Source organism: Sciurus vulgaris (assembly GCF_902686455.1).
Source record: "Sciurus vulgaris genome assembly, chromosome: 8".
NCBI lineage: Eukaryota > Metazoa > Chordata > Mammalia > Rodentia > Sciuridae > Sciurus > Sciurus vulgaris.
In genome coordinates this window covers 131,497,382-131,511,842 of record NC_136468.1, presented here as the reverse complement: position 1 = coordinate 131,511,842, position 14,461 = coordinate 131,497,382, and the positions used below count along the sequence as shown (strand labels likewise).

General features: G+C 51.3%; 1 protein-coding gene across 3 annotated transcripts in view; it reads right to left on the bottom strand.

Annotated features, from left to right (window-relative positions):
* MYO18B (myosin XVIIIB) overlaps positions 1-14,461 on the bottom strand; it is a 223,701-nt gene that overhangs the window by 108,079 nt on the left and 101,161 nt on the right. For all 3 annotated transcript variants that reach the window (XM_079151214.1, XM_079151216.1, XM_079151215.1), the window contains exons 26-27: positions 1,075-1,194; positions 236-344 (exon numbers count right to left, since the gene is read on the bottom strand). In XM_079151214.1, coding sequence (XP_079007340.1) covers positions 236-344; positions 1,075-1,194 — 229 coding nt within the window. The remainder of the gene's footprint in view (positions 1-235; positions 345-1,074; positions 1,195-14,461) is intronic.

Genomic DNA, 14,461 nt, shown 5'->3' with positions numbered 1-14,461 from the left:
AGTAAAGGACTAATACATGGTCCAAACCAAAAGTGGATAGTATAATTTTGCATTATACAGTGCCTGTCACTGTTGCATGGGACTGAGGGGCTGTGTTGGTTTGCTTTGCCTAAGTCCCAGCCCCTGATGGTGTTTGCAGAACACAGCAGGTGCTCAGCATGTGCCCATGAACCAGTTAAATAAAAAGGCAGCCATGTCTACCAGCATCCAAGTGCAAGGGTCCCAGGCTGCTCACCTCCCCCAGCATGGTTCCTTTCCAAGTCATTCAGCTGAAGTTTCTGCTGGGCTTCTTCCAGCTGTTTCTCTACTTCTCCCAAATTCTTCTGGACTTGCTCATACTTGCTCTGGAAGAAAGGGAACAAGACATGCCATGATTTGGATATGGTTTGAGTTTATCCCTGTGGGTTCATGTGTTGGGGGATGGATCCTCGTGGTAGCCATGTGAAGAGGTGGGGCCACAGGGGGTCCTCAGTTCACTGAGAGCATGCCCCACTTGGAACAGATTCGTTTTGATGGGACTGCAAGTTTGTTCTCACAAGAAGGTTGTTATAAAGGAGCAAGCCTGGGTCCCCCTCCCCCACTCAGGTTTTCTATTTGGCACTGGAATCTCTCACTCTAGCCATGATGCCACTTGCTGGTAGACCCTCACCAGAGGCCAAGCCAATAGGGATGCCCAATCTTGGACTTTCAGCCTCTAAATCTGTAAAATAAACCTATTTGCTTTATAAAGATTCTTGCCTCAGGTATTTCAGTATAGTAACAGAAAAGGACTAATACGTGGCCCAAACCAAAGGTGAACAGAAGCCAACATTGATCACCTCACCCACGGCACCTCCAAGACCAGGACTGTCCGCCTTCTGCACAACGCTCACCCTTGTACCTCCTTGGCCAAGGGCTTTTCATACATGGCACCACCAAGGTCACACCTTAGAAAGACCCACTGTCCCTGAGGTCCTTGAGCATGGAAGTCGGTCACCTGGTGCATCTTGCTTAGGCTTACTGATCCCAGTGTGAGCACGGGGAGGCAGGCCCAGCCACACCCTGTCACCCTGGTCAGCCACCCTGAACTCTTACCTTGAGCTCCTGGGCCTCCCGGAAGGCCTGCAGCCGCTCTGCCCGCTCACTCTCCAGCACCTGGCAGGCCACGTCCCCTTTGAAACGCTCGTCTGCAAGCTCTGTGGTCAGATCAGCAATCTGGGGTGGGGATGGGGTGGCAGGGAAGGGTCACTCACTGGGATCACTGACCCTTCTCCCCCCCAGTGCCCTCCACAGCACCATCCTTGAACAAATAAGGGAGTGTCAGGGGGAAGCCATGGAGTCCAGTAGTTAAAAGGACAGACTTCAGGACATTATTGGTCTTGGTGTAGCAAGAACATTATTGGTCTGCATGACTTTAAAGCAAGAAGAATACTTATCTGATTCTCAGCTTTCTCAACTTTAAAAAGGAGGGCAATAATATACAGGATTGCTTTGAGATTCAGTGAAATAATTGATGGTAAACTTATCCCAGTGCTTGGCACATAGTATATGCTCAATAAAAATAGCTATTTTAATGGAAGCTTTTCTTAACCAGTCCCTTGAAGGATGGATCATTATTCTCCATAAGGATGATGGGGAGAATTGTTAGTTAAATAAGCCTATTTTCTTTGTAAAGAATCCTGCCTCAGGTATTTCATTATAGTAACACAAATGGACTAATACATGGTCCAAACCAAAGGTGAACAGGAGCCAAAGTTGGTCACCTCATCCATGCATCGCCAAGACATGTTTCAGAAGCTGAAAGTCCACACAGATGGATGGATACCCACTGCCTGTGGATGCTCTCAGTCTGGACCTCTCTGTGGCTCCTTGTGGGCCACCTACTCCTGACAGGTGACAACTGTGCACATGTAGTATCAACTGCACACATTTCCAACCAGCTTTTGCAAGTTGCAGTTTTATTGTAATCATCTATTCAATTCCCACATGACCCTGGAGAATACGGCTAGACAAAGACTTTCCATGACAGGTAGGTTGAATGTTTTGAAAGGAATTAATAAAAGTGAGTTGCTATTCTAAAAGCTGTCAAATCCACATAGTTGCAAAAACTAGAAGTAAAAAATAAGTTTTTGTATTCACATTACTTTGAAGAAGTCAAAACTGAGCTGGGTGTGGTGGCACAGATTTGCAGTAATCCCAGTGACTTGGGAGGCTGGGGCAAGAGGATCCTGAGTTCAAGGCCAGCCTCCGCAATTTAGTGAGGCCCTAAGCAACTTAGCAAGACCCTGTCTCAAAATAAAAAAATTTAAAAGGGCCAGGGATGCAGTTCAGTGGTTAAGTTCCCTGGCTTCAATCCCCAGTACCAAAAAAAGAAGAAGGAAAGAAAGAAGTCAAGACTGGGGATAGTCTGGTTGTATATTAAGAGTATGGATTAAGAGAGAAAGGAGAACTTGAGTCAGATGTTCATATGCAAGGGATGTGCTCTTACCCAGGTAACCCAGTGAGTGAAGCTGTATGTGTTTTAAGTTTTAAAAAAAATTTTTTTTAAATGAATTCCCAGCGGTACTGACTTGATTTTTGCTATTATTTTTGTTCTTGTTTTCAAATGAACAGACCAACTATAAATGCCCAATGGATCAGAGCTTCCGTGGTATTATCATTCCGAAACGCAGCCTTCAAGTTCAAGTTTACGCCCCATAAAGTAAGAAGGCAAGCACACTGATGGACAGCACATGGCCAAGAGGCTCAGCAGTGGCCCTGCAGAGGAGGGGCGACCGAGGACCCCGGGGCAGCTGCTCACGCCCAGGGCAGCTCATGGACCTGGAGAGCAGAGCTTAGTACTCTTCCCACAAAAAGAAAAGACACCCAACCATAAGAGACAATGGCTCTATCCATTTGCTTGACAGTGGTGATCATTTCGCTGTGTGCTTCCAAATAAATATATGAGCACATCCCATCATACTCTTAAAATATACACAACCAAAAATGCAGCTGAGGGGCAGAGAATGAAAAAAATAAAAGAGGCAGGGTCCAGGGTTCAAGTCCAGGTGTGATGACAAAGGTGGTGTGTGACCTCGGACAGTCTCCCCGCTGGGGCCTTGGTCACCCAAACTGCAAAATGCATGGAGTTAGGAGAGGGCTCATGTCCCCTGGCACCTGATGCTCTGCCCAGCTCCTCCCTCCCTCCCATCCATCGCCCCTTGGCATCATGACCGGCGCTCGGGTAACTCGGGCTGTTTTCAGACAGAGGGTAAATGGTCCGCGTCCCATGCAGCAGGTCAGCCTTCCTGAGCCGGTCCGTCATCTGTCAGGCTGGCTCCAAATCAGTCAGCTGCCCCACCAAGAAAAAAGAGTGCATCTGGATGTTCTGCCTGGAAAAAATCCTCAAGGTCAACGACCCACAGCTGCCAAAGAGAACGTTCCAAGGAATCCAGCGCCTGTTTGTATTTGCACAGAACAAAGCGCTTCCAAACTGTCTGTGGGGATTTTTTCTTTTTTTTCTACCAGGATGGGCTCACAGGGGACTCCCAACTTATTTGTGATGTTTCTGGACTGTTGATTTTTTTTTAACTGCTTCTGTCGTTAGCACATGAAACACACTTTTAAAAAGAGTCAGGGGGCTGGGGTTGGGGCTCAGTGGTAGAGCGCTTGCCTAGCAGGTGGGGGCACTGGGCTCCATCCTCAGCACCGCAAATAAATAAAGTAAAGGTACTGTGTCCTTCTACAACTAAAAATACTTTTTAAAAAGTCAGAGGATGTGGGGAAAAAGGTACACTCATACATTGCTGGTGGGGCTGCAAATTAGTGCAGCCACTCTGGAAAGCAGTGTGGAGATTCCTTAGAAAGCTTGGAATGGAACCACCATTTGACCCAGCTATCCCACTCCTCGGCCTATACCCAAAGGACTTAAAATCAGCATACTACAGAGATACAGCCACATCAATGTTCATAGCTGCTCAATTCACAATAGCCAGATTATGGAACCAACCTAGATGCCCCTCAATTGATGAATGGATAAAGAAACTGTGGTATATATATACAATGGAATATTACTCAGTCATAAAGAAGAATGAAATTATGGTATTTGCAGGCAAATGAAATTGGAGAATATCATGCTAAGTGAGATAAGCCAAACTCAAAAAACCAAAGACGAATGATCTCACTGATAAGCAGATGATGACACATATAGGGGGTGGGAGGGGGCAAGAATGGAGGAAGGAGGGACTCTAGAGAGATAAGAGGAGGGAGGGGGGAGAAAAAAATAACAGAATGAATCAAAAACTATTATCTATGATTACACGAATGATATGCTGTTACTCCACGTACAGAGAAACAAGATGTATCCCATTTGTTTACAATAAAAATGAATTTTTAAAAAAAAGTCAGATAAAGGTAGTTGTGTTTCCAAACCAGGGGCTGCTCTGGGCACCCTGTGTGCCCATCTCCCCCCATCCCATCACCTCCCATCTTGTTCAGCACCTCAGCAGCTGCACAGACTAAAATGCAGATTTCTACAGAAAAGGGGAGGCTTGGGAAGAATCGCAAACTTACATAACATGCAGGGGAGATTTGAACCCAGATCCCTCAGATCCAAGTAAGGATCACCGGGGAGCTAATGAAGGAGGGGTTCTCCCGGGATGCTGCCCATTGCTGTGAGATAGAGCACCCTCTGACCTTTCTTACACTGCCCTTAAAATGCACTAGGGAACCGGGCACGGTGGTGCACACCTGTCATCCCAGTGGCTCAGGAGGCTGAGGCAGGAGGATCACAGTTCAAAGCCAGCCTCAGCAACTTTCAAAACCGAGGCCCTGAACAATTCACAAGACCCTGTCTTAAAAAACTTTTTTTAAAAAAACGGGCTGGGTGCATGGCTCTGTGGTAAAGCACCCCTGGGTTCAATCCCTGGTGTGCCGCAAAAATAAATAAATAAAATGCACTAGGGAAGAACTTGAATTGTCAATGACCTGAGGTGTCTATGAAATGAAAATTCCAGAATGCTCGGATTCCCCCGATCTGTCTGAGGCCGAGTCCAGGAGCCTGCATTTCACCCTGTCCAGAGAGATTCTTAGGCACAACTAGTTTAGGAATTACCACCACCCAACTGGGGGAGGCGGTTGGTTCTGCTAATGGACTTGGAGAAGCAACGGCCACACAATGTAGGCAGACGCCACCCGGCAGGGCCCTGGGTCACACCCTAACCTCCACCACCTGAAATCAGCTTCCATCTCCAACCCAGGGACTGCACGCTCTCCACCCTGGCCAATGAGTGTAAAATTTAATTAGTGCTAATCAGCCCGAGCAAGGGGAACACCTGATTGATTTAATGCACTAATTTTGAGTTTCACAGAATCCAAAGTCTGGAAGCCCAAAGGACAATTAGTCCTTTTGAATGGAGGAAATGACAGAACAGCTTTCAAGTGGCCCCTGATGTGCCCAGGTCCCCACTAACCCCTCCTCCTCCCCACACGCTGTGGGGCGGGCTTTGTCCATGGAGGTGAGGGGCGGGCAGAATGACCACCAATTAGCCAGGGGAGAGGCTGGTTTGCACCCCCAGGAGGGTCCTTCCAGATTCCCCAAGGACCCATCGGCTGGACGTTATTGGGGAAACCTGCTTCAATCCAGAGCTCAGCCAAAGCAGTCGGAATGCTCTTCCTGCTTGGGGACAGTGACTCTAAGGGCCTGCGGGGGGAAGACAGGAAGGAATGAATTTGCTGCACATTTTGCAGAGCTGAAGGCATCCCGGGCGTGGGTCTCCCGTGCCACCTGGAACAGCCGAGGTGACTGGGATTGGATGGAGGTTAAGTGCCAACACACATGTTGTCCTGCACCGGCCGCTGTTGCTGGTCACCCACAGATCAGGCGGACATCACGTGGCCACCTGCTGTGCACCGGGGATCTCAAAGGTTGAGTTGGGGAGACGCGTACGTCACTGTGTGGCTTGGCTTGACCCTGTCCTCAGCTCTTCTAGTCAAGGATTTCCAAACCCACACTGCAGGCTGGGAAGGGGGTGGGGGACACGGGGACGGAGAGAAGAGGGCTAACAGGTACTGGGTGCCGACGGTCGGAAGGAATAACTCCTCAGGTTCCTAGGAGAATGAGGTCACTGTGACTGACAGCTGCCAACTGTCTACTTCTAAAGAGTTCATGGCGAGGAGTCTGAACGTTCCTAACACAAAGAAAAGGCAAATGTCGGAGGTGACGGACGTGCCGATGGCTTGGATCTGATCGTCGCACACTATGTGCCTGCATCCACAGGTCCCACTGTCCCCATCGATATGCGCAATTATTAGGAATCGAATAAAATCAAAAAAATAATTTCTTTTGAAAATGTAGAGGAGAACTCTCAAGCCCCCAAGCCATCTCGCTTGCAGACAGCAGGCAGCAGTGACCGCCCCTCCTGGCCCATGCTGGTCCACCTGCACAGAAGCTGCTCTCGATGGCCCCGTGTACGACACACAGCCTGTGTTCAGCGCTGTGCAGATGCTGTTTCCTTTTCAGACCATCCCGGGCCTCCAGAGGAGGGTGTTTTGATGATCCTCTGCGTACACAACAGGAAACGGGGCGCCGAGAGGTGAGATGATCTGCTGAGGATCCGAGCAGAGGGTGTCCTGCCCAGGTTGCGGACTTCCAGCCCTGGCTCATAACCACCCTGCTGTCCTCTGAGCCTCTCCACCATCTGACTCCATCTCCCTCCCCCGGGCCCTGGGGATCACAGGGCAGGAGCCGTGACCCTCCGGGAACAGACCAGGAAGCACAGCCCAAGAGGTCTGGGCAAGGTCAGAGGACGCTGGTAGAGGGTCACATAAGAGGCGGACTCAACCCACTCTTGCTGGGCTGTGTGGGCCCTGAGGGCTGCTGATGTGGCCTCCAGAGTTCAGATGAGGAAACTGAGGCAGGAGAGGCATCGTTCACCCAAGGACACCCTCTTCAGCACACGCCCACGGACCACCTCCTGGGAGGTGGGAGAGAATCAAGAATCAAGTCAGGGCCCCACAACCTCTGGCCCACCAGCAGGAGCGGGGCCATCTTTGTAGGGATGCTGGAGAGGGGACATGGTAGGATGCACTGCGGACCTGGCTTAGGGGGCCGCCAGGGAGAAGGGCCCTTCAGGAGCTCTGGACAGGGAATCTGAGGTCCACCAGGTGCTTCACCAGGAAGAAGGAATCGTGCTTGGATCGGCCCCCGCATGCCCCACCCTGACGAGGTCCTCTGGTCTTGCGCTCCCCTACAGGAGGCAGGCTAGCCCTCAGCAGAATTCTTTTTCTTTCTTTCTTTATCTTATTATTATTATTATTTTGGTACCAGGAATTGGTACCCAGGGCACTTAACCCCAGAGCCACCTCCCCAGTCCTTTTTATATTTTATTTAGAGACAGGGTCTCACTGAATTGCTTAGGGCCTCGCTGAGTTTCTGAGGCTGGCTTTGAACTTGGGATCCTCCTGCCTCAGCCTCCTGAGCCGCTGGGATCACAGTCGGGGGCCACTGCTCCCAGCCCCAGCATGATTCTTATACCCCAACGCCAACCCCACAACCATTCCCCACCCATGACACCCCAACCACCAGGCACCCGGAGACCGGTCCCACTGTGCGCCTCCCCTCTCACCGGGCCCTCCACCTGGAATGCCCGCCATCTTGTCACCTGGCTAGCTCCTGCTCATTCTTGAACATGCCACCATGTTGAGAAGCCCTCCCAGACCCCATCCCAGTCTGCACAGGTGCAGCTGGTTCAGAGTCAGCCAGACCCAGGTTCAAATCCCAGCTCCACTCTTCATCAGCTGTGTGACATCAGATGGATCACTCTCCCTCTCTGGGCTCCACGTTCCTCATCTATGACCCAAGGACAGGCACCACTTCCACACAGTTTGATTTAAAGGGAAAAGCAGATAATGCAGATCAGGAGCTCATCAGAGCAGCCGGCAGACACAGGGCTCATTCAATGTGGCTTTTGTAATCAAATCTGGCCGACTCCGTGGGTTCATTGAATTGGCACTGAACACTCTGTGCCAGACGGGGAAGGGACAGGATTGTCTAAGACGTGCCGTTTTCTCTGAGGAATGCAGCCTACCCGGGAAGGGCGAACATTTAAAAAACACATACACCGGAAACACTGATAAGAGCGGAGGGGCAGCCCGCCACCCGAAGGTGCTGCAACAACTACTTCAAACGCCCGTCCCCGCCGTGGCCTTCCGACGAGGGAACGATTATCACCGTGGCCGCTTCAATGACAATGAGACCAAGTCCCAGAGATCTGAAGGATCTGTCCCTGTGTCACAGAAACAGGGCACGAAACCAGACCTCGAAATCCCAAGCCCGCCGGAATCTGCTCCTCCACGCCCGTCGTCACGGTCAGGTCCTTGTCCTCGGGCCTTGTCTGGGGCAGCCCGTGGCTCCTTGGTTTGTGTTGCATGGTCGCGAGAGAAGAGATCCTGGCCCCAGCTTCTGTGTGGGGAAACTGAGGCACGCGGTCCTAAAGCAACAGCTGTGTCCTCCTCGCTGACCCCGCTGTGGCCGTCCAAGGACTTACCACCCGGAGGCCATGGTGCCTCTGCAGCCAGCCGTACACCAAAGGACACGTGCCCAGCAGTGAAGGCCCCAGGGACCCTAATCTCCGGAGTCAGAAAGGAAACCACGCCACCTTATTCTCCCAGGAACTGAAGCGTTCCCACGCCCAGGCCAACAGGCGTGGGCAGCTAGGCGTTCTTAGTCGGCGGACCCGGGGGGCGGGCTGGTGGCCTGGCCAGCTGTTTTGCTCCTGTGGTCAAAACACCTGATGAGAACAATCAGAGGAGGACAAGCATGTTGGGCCGCACGGTTTCAGAGGGGTCAGTCCACAGAAGGCCAGCGCCACGGCTCTGGGCCCGAGGTGAGGCAGAACATCGTGGCGGAGGAAAGTGGCTCAGGACAAGGCCACCAGGAAGCAGGCGAGAGCGCCCCTCACCAGGGACAAGCTGAACCCCCTTGGCCACGCCCGTCCTGCCCGTGTTACCCCGGTTAACCCATCGGGACAAACGCCCTGCTGAGCGAAGGTTCTCGCCACCCGGTTGCCTCACCTGGCTCAGAGCCGTCTTGCATCGTCTCACGGTGAACTTGTGGGGGACACCTCATACCCAAGCCATAACGGCAGGGCTCTGTCACCAGCTGATGGCTTCCATTCCCCTCCTAGGGACAAGCCCCCAGTCATGCTCCTAACGGTCCTGACCGAACTCCATCAGCGCTTCACAAACTGGGCTTGCGGCCTGACCCTCCAGATCCAGCTGTGTCCTGGAAGATCCTTCCCGCAATTCCTTACCAAAGGCACAACCTGTCCGGCTCATGAGACCTGAAAGCTGGCCTGCACAGATCCCGGCCTTTTGCCATAATAAGGTCTTGGAGACAATCCAGGATGTGCCCAAAGGCGGAAGAAAGCGCAGCCGCTGTGCGGTGCCTCCCCAGGGGCTGGGGAGCCGCCCGGGAACTTCCCACAGGACGGCTGCGCTGCTTTCTTGTGAAGATAAAACCCCCACTTGCATCCGGGCAGATTTTGCATGCTTGAGGAATATTTATAGCCCCGGCACCCCATCTCCTCCTCTGCTTCCTCGCAAATGAAGCACTTAAATCATTTTGCAATAATGTTGTCTTTTTAATAAGCCTCATCGAATGGCGTTTCCACTGATGAGACACAACATGTGTCAGGCACGTTCCTGTGGATTGTTCCCCCCCGCCGAGGCACAGGGGTGGGTGCAGAGGCCGTGGATGGTAGCAGGGGTGTCTTCCTGATGCCTGGCCCTGAAGGGGGTCTGGTCCCCAACTCTTAGCAGGAACCCCCTTCCAGGACACCAGGAGCACACAGAAGGAGGCAGGTTCTACCCGGGCTCTAGCCCGGTGCTTCCCAAAGTGCGGCCCCACACAGCGGCTACGCATCGCCTGAGGACGTGTCAGAAAGGGCTTCTCCAGAGTCACCCCCATCGAGTACGAAGGGCTAAGCGGGGGTCTAGAAATCATTCCTACATCCTACGGAGGATTCTGAGGTACACTCAAGGGCAAGAGCACCTGCTCTGAAGGACCAGGACCCCTTTCCCTGCATTCGAATCCTCTCTGGGCGCGTTCCAGAAGCAAGAGGACCCCTCTGGGATCTCCTCCAGGATTTCCTCCTGGAACAAACCTTCCAGACACAAGACAGCAAAGGCTACGGGTTCACAGCTCCTTGGGTGGCTACATGCTCTTACAGGTGTAGGCGCATCTGACAGAACCAGGAAGGGGCAGAGAGATGAGAACCCTTTCTTTAAACAAAGCCATACCTGGGTTCAAATACGCCCCATTTCTGCAAATCCGACTGTCACTGATTGTAAGATATTCTGTTATAGAACATAAGCACCACCACCTTTAAGTGTCAGATGCCATTGATCGCGAAGATGCAACCCAATTTCAGAAATGTAACATAGTGGGAAAACAGTGTGCACTTGAGAATCGGTAAAATCAAGGATGAAACCAAAGTGTGCAGCTGTGGCCATTGTTGCTGGTTTGGGAGCCCTGGAGACCTCTGACCTCATTCTGAAGAAATCCAAAGGTTTAGAAAATACAACTTAACACTACGGTATTCCAACAGGAGGGCCACAGAATGAAAGGAAGTGTCTACAGCACATATCACATGCCAGTGGAACTTATATACAGAATATATAAAGAGTTGCTGCAAATCAATAAGAAAAAAACAGAAGAGTGGGCAAAAGACTTGAAAGATCACCTTGCCAGAGGATAACCAAAGAGCCCAAAGCATGCAGAAAAGCTTACATTAACATGAGAGAGAGAGATAACTTCTCACTCACAAAAATAGCTAACTGAAATGACAGACAACGCCAAGTGCTGGCAAGAATGTGGAGCAACTGGAACTCACACTCATTGTTGTGGGGGCAGAAATGGACACAAACACTTTAGCACACTCTTAGGCAGCATCTACTAAAACTGAACCTAGAAATGAATCACACCTGGCAAAACAGAAATGTATCATACATCCACCAAAGTACATGTACAAAAATGTTTATAGCAGTTCAATATTTATAATGAATAACTAAATAAGCAACTGTAAAAAAAAACAAAAACAAAAACCCTAGAAAAAAAAAACAAATGTTTACCTGTAGTAGAATGTAGAATGGATAAACAGGGGTGTGTTCACACAATGGAATATTATACAGCAATGAGAAGGAATGGCCCACAATGACCCACAATGTTTTGTAGGTGAATGCCACACACACAAGGTCAAATGAGTAGAACAGACACAAACCAGTGCACACATTTGTGTGCAGGTAAGTTAATTTGAGAAACAGGAAGGAAAACTCATTGGGGATGTTGGCAGCCAGCTAGGTGGCTGCCCTCAGAGGACAGTACTGAAGGGGGACAAGAGAGGGCTCCTGCGGGCACTGGGGGTGTTTTGTGTCTTGCCTGGGTGCAGTACATTCACTTTCTAAAATCCATTGAGCTACGTGCATATGACGTGTGCACTTATTTATATGTTGGACTTTAATATAAAGCTTTTGAAATAAGAGGAACAGGGAGAAGAGGGAAAGAGGAGGGAGAGGACGGGGGAAAGAAAAACACCCTAACCCCGAGTCATCGACACGTGCGTCCTGGATCAGCACGGCTTTGACTTCTAGTGTGATTCTTTTTTGTGGAATCAACTTCTTGCAGCCTGGGACGCTGCTGCCCTGACTCCTAGAGAACCCTGTTGCAAAATCGACTGAAGTCACACTTGACCATATGGCTGAGGGCCCCTTTCATGAGGATCCATGGGACAAATTTCCCTAACACCTCAACATCCAGAAAAGTTACTCTTATCTCCACCAACAGGTGGTTTTGATTTTCCCGATCTAGGCAGAACGTGTGCACGGAACATCTACTTTACCTCTTGGCTCTTGCTGCTAGGAAGCTCGGTGTTGGACTGTCAGCCCATATTTAATGGGCTCATCCAACCATTCTGGGTCTATTCTCTGCCAGAGGCTGGTTCCACAGGATGGACAAGAGGCATCCCTGCCTTTGGGGTTTCACCATGAAGCTGGGAGACAAACACATGGGAGCCCACTAGAAAACAAGCAATGCTCAAAATGGAATCGAGGGCTCCCAGTTGTGCAGAGCAGAGCCCTAATCCACCCGGGAAGTCTCGGTAGGCTCCCCAGGGGAGAGAGCTCGTGCCACGGTTGGCCTGAGAGAGGCTGATGGCAGAGTGCCATTTCTCTTTCCCTGGCTTTGCATATTCTTCAGCTCTTATTATCCTTTGTTATTTTTTGGCTCCTAAAGTCTATCTTTTTTTTTAAAGCCCCCTGCATCTTTTCACAACCTCTCTAACACAAAGGTGCAGAGAACCTGGGCAGGGCGCTCTGCAGACACGACACTCGATCGCCCCATTCAGGTCCCAGACCCTGAGCTCCCTCCACTCCTTCGCCAGGTGTCCCCGAAGCTGTCCCTCTGGATGCTAAGAAGGTCCCCCTCCTCCTTCCCAATCTCCCCAGCGGTTGCACATCCCCAGGTCTGACCCGACAGCTTGTGACTAATTACCACATCAAATGTCAGCCTGGCGGGAAGGAGTTTCACCGAGATTCACAGCCAGCCCTCCTGCTCCCACCCGAAGTCCCCTGCAGGTCCCCGCTCCACACACTGCCACCAGCAGCCCGCGAGTTCAGACCAAGTCGTGAGGAACGTGCACACGACATACCATCTCCTCTCCATGAGAGGGACGCAGGCACCTTGGCCTCAATTCTCTTAACCCTCTGCATGGTCGTGGTCCTTCCTGCCAGGGGCGGCTGCCTGGCTGGGCATGGTTGGTGTGGCTGGGGTGGGGTGCAGGGTAGGTCGAGACCCCTGTGTGGGGAGAACGGACACAACCCCCCAGGGAGGACGAGGAGCTCCCTCCCAAACTCCTCGCCACAGCTGAACATAAATGGCTACATGGAATCGTGCACATCTATAAGGAAGCATCCCCTTCTGTGGAAGCCTTCCTGGCCGAAGCCTGTCATCTGCCCTCCCGCTACGGTCACCTCCCTCCCTTTATCTCCGTAGTCAACTATCTGACACTAGTTGACTTGTGTTCTGTATCCTTCCTAACCCTGGACTTCGCCTTGTCCCTAACTGCATCCAAGGTGTCCCATCGAGCAAGGCTAGTGGCACATGCCTGTAACACCAGCAGCTCTGGAGGCCGAGGCAGGAGGATCGTGAATTCAAAGTCAGCCTCGGCTACTTAGCGAGGCCCTAATCAATTCGGTGAGACCCTGTCTCTAAATAAACTACAAAATAGGGCTGGGAGGTGGCTCAGTGGTTAAGTGCCCCTGGGTTCAATGCTCCATATCAAGAAAAACAAACCAAAAAAAGATTCAACTAGTAAATATTGTCGTTTTTGCAAACCATGTGGTTTCCAGTTGCAGAAGCTCAGCCAACCACGGTGGCAGCAAGGTGGCCTTCTTCTACATATTAATGAATGGGTTCCAAGAAACTTTATCTGCAAAAGCCGGCGATGAACTGGACTTGGTGTGGGGACCCTAGCTGGCGATCTCGTCATGCACTCCCGCTTCCGGGAGCTGAGTTTTTAACGCAGGCAACCGTGGCTGCCCATCTCCCATGAACGCGCTCCCACCTGGGCATTTCCATTCCTTTGACCTGCACGTGCTTCTGCTATGAGCTTTCCCGTGTCTCCCAGGCACGTGGGTAGCACTCCCTAGCGCGTATCCTTAGAAGTGCCATTGCTGGCGGTCAGTCACGGGCCGCTCCGACGTCCGCAGACAAGCTAAGTTGGTCAAGGGCAGTGAGACCGAGTGCCACGCTCATGGCAGAGCCACGCCCACGGTAGTGCCACGTCCACAGCAATGCCACGCCCACGGCAGAGCCACGCCCACAGCAGTGCCACGCCCACGGCAGTGTCACGCCCACGGCAGTGCAGAGCTCCTGCCGCCGTGCATCCTGGGCGACGTTGCGCTACATCAGACTCCTTGGTTTTGCCAGCCTGCAATGTGAACTGGCACGGAGTGCGGTGCTCGCTTGCATTTCCTGTTCGCTAGTCAGCTTGAGCATCTTTGCGTGATTGTATTGGCCTTGTGACTTCCAAATACCCGAACTTTTGAAATGAGAACCTACCCCCTGCAACCACTAGGAGATGCGTACTCATACTTTTGACTCATTTTTTTCCTATTGGAACCTCCGTCTTCCCATTGATTTGAGGACGTTCTTTACATATTGTGGGTCCTCTCTGACAGTTTCATGAGCTGCCCGTTCTTACTCCACGTACATATTGTGTCTTCACTGCACACGAGGATGGATGGAGGTTCATAAACTTAATGTAGTCAGAATGTGATTTCTGCTTTTATGACTCATTAAGAAAATCTCCCTTTGGAGCAGTTGAGGTGGGTGTGAATCTCAGTTCTACGTTAGTCTTACCTAGTTTCCCTGGGCCTCAGTTGCCTCCCCTGAGAAATGGGCATAACAAGGGCAGGTGCCTCTCATGTCATTTCCGAAGTGTGTGAA